The sequence below is a fragment of the Amphiura filiformis genome, chromosome 8 (assembly GCF_039555335.1).
Source record: "Amphiura filiformis chromosome 8, Afil_fr2py, whole genome shotgun sequence".
NCBI classification, from domain to species: domain Eukaryota; kingdom Metazoa; phylum Echinodermata; class Ophiuroidea; order Amphilepidida; family Amphiuridae; genus Amphiura; species Amphiura filiformis.
The window spans coordinates 64,252,525-64,263,402 of record NC_092635.1 but is presented as its reverse complement, the minus strand read 5'-3'; the positions used below and the strand labels follow the sequence as shown (position 1 = coordinate 64,263,402).

Sequence of the window (10,878 nt, the reverse complement as noted above, 5' to 3'; positions counted from 1 at the left end):
GAAAAATTGAGTCGCTTCATAAGGTAGCTAGAGCCATTTGAATAGAAGCCATTTTGTAAACAAAGTATAGGGAAATTTATTAGTATTGTGCACCCTTCAAAGCTATAGTGCTGGTGACTGGAGGTAGAGTATAGTTTTGTTTCATCTTTCTTATTTGTCTTCTGCATAGGAGTGTGCATCTGCTGTGGAACTTTTTCAATACAATATAGCCGCTGTTACTAAGAGCTTTCTTGATGATGCCTTCTTCATCTATCTTGACTTGATTTTCTGTTTTATGAACTTATTTTTCCTGCCCATGAGGGTATGTATTGCTCCCAATTTCTGATATAAGTTCATGTAATGGATGGTGCGAACTGAATATCAGATATTAGTTGGTGTGGGTTGCTTTATGGTACACCAATAATTTCATTGTGTCATCTTCACGCTGAACTACAATGTATCAAAGTGTCTATATGAATTGTATGTTTCATCATTTTCCTGCTATATATGTACATGTACATTTGAGATGTTCTGTGTGCAGAGGTATACTGTGTCCTTATTGTCAACCTCAAGCATTATTTATAAAACATGCTATTTGTCTACAAAACTTTAATACTGGTTTTGACGAAAGAGCACCAGATATTTTTTACTGACTTGGTACATGGAGTCAGTGTTTCAAATAAAGTGGGCCCAAGGGCCCACAGCTAATAAAAATCAGTTTGGGCCTACTGCATGAAAAAGCTACCGTACAGTACAGGCCTGTTGGGCCAGTGTTGGCCCATGATTAGATTGTGTAATATTCATTGTTCTGATCGTTCTTCATAATTATTCATATTTCAACTTTTTGGGCAGTTACACGTGGAGGCCCTGAAAATTTCAAATCCAAGAGCCCAAATGGCCCAATGATTTTACTGCATGAATACTTAGAGTAAACATTGGGTGAGGGTGGACTTGGTAAAAGTTTTTTTAGTGTATGTGTGCCCGTGTGTGTGTGCGCACAAAGGGTAATGCTACAATGTACATAATTTCTTTTAAGCATGCTTCTATGGTTTATCCTTAGCATAAGAGAGCACAAAATACTAATAGGATTAGAGTTAGGGTTAGGATTTAGGGTTAAGGTAAGGGTAGGATTAGGGTTAGGATAAGGCTTGGGATTTGATTGGTGTTCTTTTACACGAAGGATACACTGCTTTCGTGAATGTCTCTTCGACACAATGGCCTTTGGGTGTATTGGCACATAAAAGATGTCAGCATATTAGAGGTCATCTACAGGTCACATGATGGATTGGCACATAAAAGATGTCAGCATATTAGTATTCATCTACAGGTCACATGATGGATTGGCACATAAAAGATGTCAGCATATTAGAGGTCATCTACAGGTCACATGATGGATTGGCACATAAAAGATGTCAGCATATTAGAGGTCATCTACAGGTCACATGATGGATTGGCACATAAAAGATGTCAGCATATTAGAGGTCATCTACAGGTCACATGATGGATGTCATTTGATAAGATCATTGCTAAATAGGGCACAAAAGCTAAATATCTGGCCATTGTTAGATCCACTATGGCAGGTGATGCATGTTCTTTGGAACAGTGTTTATTGTTTATTAATTTTATTATTAATAATTGAATTCAGACTAACTTTATAGAAAATGCTAGATATGCCATCAGTCATAGATGTAATGTTACTTCACTGTAACATGTGTGCCAGTGTACTGCAAGCAAAGGTGTTGCTAGTTGTTTAATATTTTACTCTCTGTTTTGTTACGTCTATAAATAGTTAGCAGACAACAAGTGTGGGGATACCGTGTGGAAGGCTGCAGGAGCACAGAACACTACCAAAGCTAAACAGGATGAGATGGGCTTGGCTGTTGCCAGATGTTGCCATACATTGACCCGAAACATGTTTAGTGGTGAAATGTATGGTTACCCTCATTTTGCTGTGGGCAAAAAAAACAGCAAAATAAACCAGATTATATGCCAGGGGTACAACAGCAATGAAGCCTGGGACAGTCAGGTGAGTTAACTTACTCCACGTGGTGACAATGTCTGACACTATAATTGAAACGTGCAGTATATCGCCAGGTCTTATTTTGGGGTAAGACCATAAGAGGTGGATGTATTTGTATTTTTTTCTTTATGTACCCCACCAACAAGTACTGATTACTTAGTACGGAGAAATAAAGTTTAATCTATGTGGTAAATTAAATTAAACTGAAGGCCTATAGATAATAACATCACTGCTCCTCTCCATCTGACTTATTAGCTCAGTTGGTAGAGCATCGGTCCGGTGATCCGAAGGACGCAGGTTCAAATCCTGGATAGTCAGTGAAATTTTTTCACTGGCTGTCATTTATGTATGTGTTGACTTGACTTAAAAACCTTGCTCTTATTACTTGGTAGTTATTGAAATACATCAGGGCCGTAGCAAGCAGGGTGGCGGGGATGCTATGGCCGCACCATTTTTTGAGAAATTTGTTATGTTTTTCTTTGTATGTTTATTTCAATATGGGCATAGATTTGTAATTTGGCCACCCATATTTGTAATGGCCGCCTCACATTTTTTGACCTTGCTACGGCCCTGAAATACATGAATACAAATAGTTGAGATAAACAAATGAGAGCATCATCAAGGAGTACATAGATCAGTAGGTCATCCTCTTGTTGATGGGTTATTACCCAGTGGGTTCAGTGTTTTGCTTGAGACAAAGTAAATGCATCATAAAAACTTGATAATTATAGCATATGGTCTCATGTCATAATTTTGGTATTCAAAAAGGATGGAGGGATTACACTTTTCTGAAAATTGTGATACAAATTTGATTGGCTTTCCATAACCCCACATCCTACTGCAGTGGTTGATACCTCATTTTTTTTCCTTCCTTCCTTCCTTCCTTCCAATACTGTGCAGCTCTCATTTGGTTCAGAATAAATGCACAATGTGTTGTGGGCTTGCGTCCCGTAAGACGACAAGAAAATTGAAAAACAGGTGCGAATATAAACATGTGCAAGAAAAAAAGTCCGGTGGCGCCTACTTCAGAAGAACATCCCTCAGAGCAGTCTTGAAGCAGTTGAGAGATGGGTATGCAGCAGGGTCTACTGGTAGACGGTTCCACTCCGGGATGGTGTGAGGGAAGAACGCGCTGGCATATGTTGAAGAGTGGGTGCGTGGAATAAAGGACCTAGAGCTGTGGCCTCTGGTGGTTGATGTACATGTAAGCTGAGATATGTACTGGTGGTTCCACGGGATGTCGACCAGGTTGAACCGGATTTTGTACATCGATGTGCAGTCTGCTATTGCGGCGGCATTCCTGAAGTGAAATCCAGCTACATTGTAAGATGTTTCAGCATGGCGGTGACACTACTGTACTTGCAGTAATCACCCATGACATACCGAGCTGAACTACGTTGGACTTGCTCCAGTTTGCTTGTATTCCTCTGTGTGTGGGGTCCCATGAGGTGGCAGCATATTTGACTGTTGGGCGGATGAAGGTAGTGTACACAGCTTCTTTAACCCTGTGTCTGCTGTGACTCAGGTTTCTGGAAAAGAAGGCTCTGTTAGCTCTTTTGGGGTTGTGTCTACATGGGTATTGAAGCTCAACCGAGAATCTAGACTGACTCCAAGCTACTTGGCCATGGATGGTGTAATATTGGCTGGGATTGGTCTACGCTTATTGGTGATCTGTACAGCCTGACACTTGGACACTTTTAAGCCTAATTTTATTCTCTTTCAGTCTACTGAAGCATACATAATATATAATATTGATATTCTTTTCCTTAATAATAGAATAACCGGCTCGCTATTAAATTACTCAAATTTGTCATTTTTGACCATACGACTATATTATGTATGTGCTTACCATCAAGCGCTTTTGAAAACATGAAATTGTACCAAAGTCTGGCGCTTTACCAACTGAGCTAATGGGCTTGAGACACAAATTTGCAGGGTTACTTGTTCGTATATAGCTATAATGTCTATCGATGATTTGATAGCTATCAAGTTTTTACGGTAACAGGCACCCATATGCCGATACACAATTTTATTTTCAAAATCAAATAGAAATGTTACAACTCATTGTGTTGTTTAAGTGATAAATTTACATGATGTACATCACATTAAACACTTCTTAAATTTATTAAATATTCTAAATTTTGCCTTTGAAGGACACTTACCAATTTATGTTTTTGATACCTAACAGGTCAAATGGGGCGGCTGATACCAAGAAGATGCAGGCATGGGCAGAGGTGAAGAAATGGAACAGATATTCAGCTACTTATCAAGGTTGAATTCTATGACAAAGAATGTGTCTGCTGCAAGTAAGTTAAGATCTTCGCGTGATAATCTACTGAAAACCAGCCGTCCGAGCACGAAGTTCTACGGAGAAAGAGCGTTTGCCTATGCTGCACCATCTCTTTGGAATCGCTTACCAACTGATATTCGCCAAGCAACAACTGTGCCGATGTTCAAATCACGCCTGAAAACTCATCTGTTCCGCCAATGTTTTAATTAGTGTTTTATAATATATTTCAATTTCCAGGGTGATGTGCTAGTAACCTCTCCCCTATATCATATTTTCCGCGATTTAATTTCTGTGCATTGTTCATCATATTTTTGCAACGTAATGTCGTTATATTTGCATTTCTACGTTTTTGTCATCGAGAGATATTGTTTCTGCATTCCAATATTATGTGTTTTCTGTGCAATAATCACTAGAGTGAAGTGCTGGTAACCTCTCCTCTAGTGATCCTTATTTTTTTTTTTCTCAATGATATTCGCCAAGATACATCTCATTTGATATTCGCATTGCATTGCAACAACTCTACCGATGTTCAAATCACGCTAGAAACCCCATCCTTTCCGCCATTGTGTTATTTAATGTTTTGTTATTTTCTACAAATGCCAGGGTGATGTGCTAGGAAACTCTCCCCTGGTATATTATATTATTTTGTTGGATTGCTTTTCCGCGAATTATTTTCCATGCAAGATTGTTATCATCTCATTACATTTTACAACTCTTCATCACATACTCCGTGCATTATGGTCATCATCATTGTCTTCACACGCGCATTTTTTCGAACATCATCTGAAATTGACTCTGACAATTATATTTTTTACTCAATGTATATATTTGATTTTGGCGTTTTTACTCTAATCATTTTGTATTATAATTATATTCTCCTGCTTGTTTGATTTGTAATTTTACAATGTTATTTGATTTTTGTAATTTTACAGGCCTATTATTGCTTTGATGCATAATACTTTTCATTTTGTTTGATTTATGCTCTCGTGAATCTTGCTGTTGTGCATCCTAGCAAAGTATATCATTGTTTTTTGCATTTTGCACAGTTCGTTACTTGGTCTTCGCGCTCGTGTTTTCCATTTCCTGTGCACACTGCATTTTTGGTGTTAATTAGTATCATTTTCTTTTTGCTTTGCATTACATCATTTCCCCATAATTGCTTTGTTGCTTTTGATGTATGCCCACTTGTTTCTTTTGTTTTGCTCACGTGATTGTTTTGTAGTGGGCCTACATTATTAGCTGTTTTAGTTTTTTTGCTTTTCTTGTGCTTATTATTATGTTTGACCGATGGTATTTGCTTATTATTATGTTAGACCGATGGTATTTGCTTATTATTATATTAGACCGATGGTAATTGCATTGTTGTTATTGTTTTGCTCTTGCTCGTTCACCTCTTCCTTTGCAATTCTCATCACGGTTTTTGTCTAATAGTATATATTTTGTTGGTAAACATCACATTAAACACTTCTTAAATTTATTAAATATTCTAAATTTTGCCTTTGAAGGACACTTACCAATTTATGTTTTGATACCTAACAGGTCAAATGGGGCGGCCGATACCAAGAAGATGCAGGCATGGGCAGAGGTGAAGAAATGGAACAGATATTCAGCTACTTATCAAGGTTGAATTCTATGACAAAGAATGTGTCTGCTGCAAGTAAGTTAAGATCTTCGCGTGATAATCTACTGAAAACCAGCCGTCCGAGCACGAAGTTCTACGGAGAAAGAGCGTTTGCCTATGCCGCACCATCTCTTTGGAATCGCTTACCAACTGATATTCGCCAAGCAACAACTGTGCCGATGTTCAAATCACGCCTGAAAACTCATCTGTTCCGCCAATGTTTTAATTAGTGTTTTATAATATATTTCAATTTCCAGGGTGATGTGCTAGTAACCTCTCCCCTATATCATATTTTCCGCGATTTAATTTCTGTGCATTGTTCATCATATTTTTGCAACGTAATGTCGTTATATTTGCATTTCTACGTTTTTGTCATCGAGAGATATTGTTTCTGCATTCCAATATTATGTGTTTTCTGTGCAATAATCACTAGAGTGAAGTGCTGGTAACCTCTCCTCTAGTGATCCTTATTTTTCGTCATCTCAATGATATTCGCCAAGATACATCTCATTTGATATTCGCATTGCATTGCAACAACTCTACCGATGTTCAAATCACGCTAGAAACCCCATCCTTTCCGCCATTGTGTTATTTAATGTTTTGTTATTTTCTACAAATGCCAGGGTGATGTGCTAGTAACCTCTCCCCTGGTATATTATATTATTTTGTTGGATTGCTTTTCCGCGAATTATTTTCCATGCAAGATTGTTATCATCTCATTACATTTTACAACTCTTCATCACATACTCCGTGCATTATGGTCATCATCATTGTCTTCACACGCGCATTTTTTCGAACATCATCTGAAATTGACTCTGACAATTATATTTTTTACTCAATGTATATATTTGATTTTTGGCGTTTTTACTCTAATCATTTTGTATTATAATTATATTCTCCTGCTTGTTTGATTTGTAATTTTTACAATGTTATTTGATTTTTGTAATTTTACAGGCCTATTATTGCTTTGATGCATAATACTTTTCATTTTGTTTGATTTATGCTCTCGTGAATCTTGCTGTTGTGCATCCTAGCAAAGTATATCATTGTTTTTTTCATTTTTGCACAGTTCGTTACTTGGTCTTCGCGCTCGTGTTTTCCATTTCCTGTGCACACTGCATTTTCGGTGTTAATTAGTATCATTTTCTTTTTGCTTTGCATTACATCATTTCCCCATAATTGCTTTGTTGCTTTTGATGTATGCCCACTTGTTTCTTTTGTTTTGCTCACGTGATTGTTTTGTAGTGGGCCTACATTATTAGCTGTTTTAGTTTTTTGCTTTTCTTGTGCTTATTATTATGTTTGACCGATGGTATTTGCTTATTATTATGTTAGACCGATGGTATTTGCTTATTATTATATTAGACCGATGGTAATTGCATTGTTGTTATTGTTTTGCTCTTGCTCGTTCACCTCTTCCTTTGCAATTCTCATCACGGTTTTTGTCTAATAGTATATATTTTGTTGGTAAATTTTGCTTCAATTTTTTTTCCTTTTTTTTTTTTGCACAGTTAATTTTGTGGCCTTTGCTCTCGTGTTTCCGTTTCCTGTGCAGATTGCATTTTAGGTGTTAGTTTAAGTTTCTTTTTGCGCAGTTATATATTTTTTATTCATTCATATTGTTTGTTGCTCTTGGTGTACGCCCGCTCAGTTTTGATTGTTTTTTTACTCTCGTGAATTTGTTGTGGCGGGCCTACATCATTTGCTTTTGCTGTTAGCCAGTTGGTTAGTGCAATGTGTTTCTGCATCTGCTGCTCATTAATCATTCCTTCATTGCATTACCCATCTTGGTGTTATTGTATTTTTCTTTTATCTTATAATTATTATCTCGTGATTATCTTGTTTTTCATATTATTTTGTTTTTATGATAATGTTATCTGTACTTTTTATTGATGTTTATATTTTATCTGTACTATTATATTTTGTTTTAATATTGTTCAGCGCTTTGTGATCTTGTTTGATGTAAATGCGCTTTATAAAATTAAAGTATTATTATTATATTAAGTAAGTGTATACTGTTAATAATGATCAACCTACTGCATAATTCTCTGAGCCTTGTATACATATATTTCATGTTTATTATATGGACGTGAAAATTTCCCACTCAAAAAATAGTAAGTCCAGTTGACTAGATTATAGTTCAAATTTCATTATTGTTTACTACCTGGATGAATGATAATCTTCACAAACATGAAAAACTCCACATATTGGTGCTTTTGTATTTTGAATATGTTTGAGAAGGGCTGTATTAAAAAGAATTGTGATTTCACATTTTGGACACAACCCACGGGCCTAAAGTATTGCTGCTGTAGGTAGCTGATCAGGGTATTTTTATGGGACAGCCAAGTGTAGCCAACAATCGGGGTTATTATCCTGATCGGAACCGATTGTAACAAGGTCTTTCATCATGGATCTTCTGCCTGGCCTTTATCAGATGAGTCACATAGAGAACGGATAAGGTTTTTTTGTCCTGCAGGGAATTGAACCAAAGACTGCTTGCACCAAAGGTAAAGACTTGAACCAGTATGTCACACAGCTCCCCTATACATACTATTGGTTGTGCTACCACCAATAGTATTATCAGGGATCGATACAAAGGGATGGGCATCCTAGTATTACGTAACAAACCGGAAGATGTAGTTTAAGTCTAGACAATAGGCGGATTAGCGGCCATTTTGTCTTCGACATGATTTTATTCACGTGTCTTTATACTTTAGTACACAAATATATAAGTTAACATGTTTACAATATTAAAATTATATTTTGAATAATCAATTATATTCTGTAGTAAATCGATCAAATAACGGTGATTGTTTTGGTATTATATGCTTGATAAAATTAAACTGTCTGACCAGTATTCTTATCCGCCGTCAGTGTGATTCCAGACATTCCACGTACCATGTTGAGAAGGTGGAGGAGACTAAAGCTGTATTAACGAACACGCATGCGTTAAAAATGATGTAGTTTAAGTCGAACAATAGAGTGACGTAGTTTCCGGCATTGTTCCTATGCACTTTCACCCTCCTGGTATTATCATATATATTATTTCAAGATATTAGTGCTGACATGGGAAGAAATTAATACTCACATTTGGACAATCCTAAAATATCCATTTAAAACATTGTTAAACAATTGACACAATAACAAAATTGCCTATCAATTAACTGCACATAATTATGCATTATGTATTTTCCATCACCATGCAAAATACAAGAGCAAAGGGGTTAGAAGGAATGAAAAAAAAACGCAGATTGTGCGATATTATATTACTTTACATCTGCACTGCTGCATGCTCAATTATCCAAATGGTATGCTTTTAAAGATGGCACATACTCTATGTGAAAGAACAAGATATGCCTATAGCAGTATCATCATTTGTAAGTAAAAATGTAGATAAATGGCAAACAATGTTTTTATGGACACATACTTTAAGTGCAAGGAGGAGATTTTATCTTTGCAGTTTCAATGCCCATTATTTCACTATGAAACTTGGACAGAGTTTGTCACTTACCCTCTGGTAGCAGAAATTGATAACTCCATTTTTCAGGATTGTGTGACTTAAGCCCATTCTATATTTATTGTTTTCAATTAATTGTACACAATTTTGGTGCTGTTGTTGTTAGTAGACAGATGTGTTTATAACACCATCTGTTATGCTATGAAAAGTTCTAGGTGCACCAACGGGTGTCTTGTTGTTCTTGATTTTGTGACTACCTGTAATGATGGAAGTCATGTACAGAAAGGAATTACACGTACCAAACATCAATGGGATCAAACCCCATTGTTGTTTTATTGCTATGTAGATGACATCCAATGCAAAGTGAAGAATTTTCATCAATCTGAAGTATTTACTGATCATCTGGATCAGGACATTTAGTTTACCAGAAAAGGAAAAAAACTGTTTGTTTTCTTAATGCCATATATTGTAATATTATAATATTTCCATAAGAAATAGATTATATTGTATTATATTGTAAATTGTATTTTTTTGTCCATAAAATGTTATTTTTTACTGTCAGATATAAACTCACATCTTAAACCACAGTTTATAATTACCAGTTTTTTTATTTGTTTCCTTTTTATTTTATTTTTTTTACTACACAGACAGAGTCGATACCATAACAGAACATGTATTTTTCTGGAATACAAGAAAGATCGTACCAATGTCAGCACATCAGTGAATAGATTCATCAGGTTTGTAAAACATATCAATTAGCAATTTTTGCTTGACAAAACCAGTAAGTTTTTACTTACTCTAATATTTCGTCCTACATGTCGGAGGACTTCATCAGATGTGACCATCTGATGCACTTTCCCAAGAAATGTGACTTTCGGTTGTGATTGGTCTGGTCTCCTGTCTTTAAAGAGACTGAAGAGTAGGTTCATGAAATGCTGAAAGACGAAAGAACTTTAAAAAATTGAAGACTGACCCCACCCCAAAGTACAAGCGAGAGTTAACTACCATCCTCGCTAGACTTAACACTGCTAAACCATAACGTCCTACATTGGAAAAATCGTCCTACATTTAAGAAGCCACATACAATGGAGAATTAGTGCTGCTTCACAATAGAGACACTTCAATGTAGGACGCAATGTAGGACGGCATTTGAGACGATAGAGCACCCAAACTGGCCGCCCAATGAAAAAATCAATACAGTAGGAGGCGAGCTGCTTTCACACTCTCTGCCCGACTCTCTGCAAAGAATGGTGAGCAGTGGATGCACGGGAACCACAAACATGCTCTCACTGATACGGTGTGTGCACGATTAACTTGAATAAAAGAATATCATAACTGTAATTGTCACCAGGACCGTTATAATTGAAGGGGACAATTATATTGACCACTATCATGTTGTCATGACAGGTCGCTTTCGTAAATCGTAAATGTGTCTTGGTCATAGATAGTGAAGGATCTATGGTCTGGTCATCAATATCACGGCCGGCGCGATGGCTATAATCACGGTCACG

General features: G+C 36.6%; 1 protein-coding gene across 1 annotated transcript; it reads left to right on the top strand.

Annotated features, from left to right (window-relative positions):
• The first annotated feature begins 983 nt into the window (after positions 1 to 983).
• LOC140159346 (uncharacterized) lies at positions 984 to 10,281 on the top strand. The gene is made up of 3 exons (XM_072182794.1): positions 984 to 2,005; positions 5,829 to 5,946; positions 10,015 to 10,281. Exons 1-3 carry the CDS (start codon positions 1,847 to 1,849, stop codon positions 10,089 to 10,091), a joined length of 354 nt encoding a protein of 117 aa, XP_072038895.1. The 5' UTR covers positions 984 to 1,846; the 3' UTR covers positions 10,092 to 10,281.
• The last annotated feature ends 597 nt before the right edge of the window (positions 10,282 to 10,878 follow it).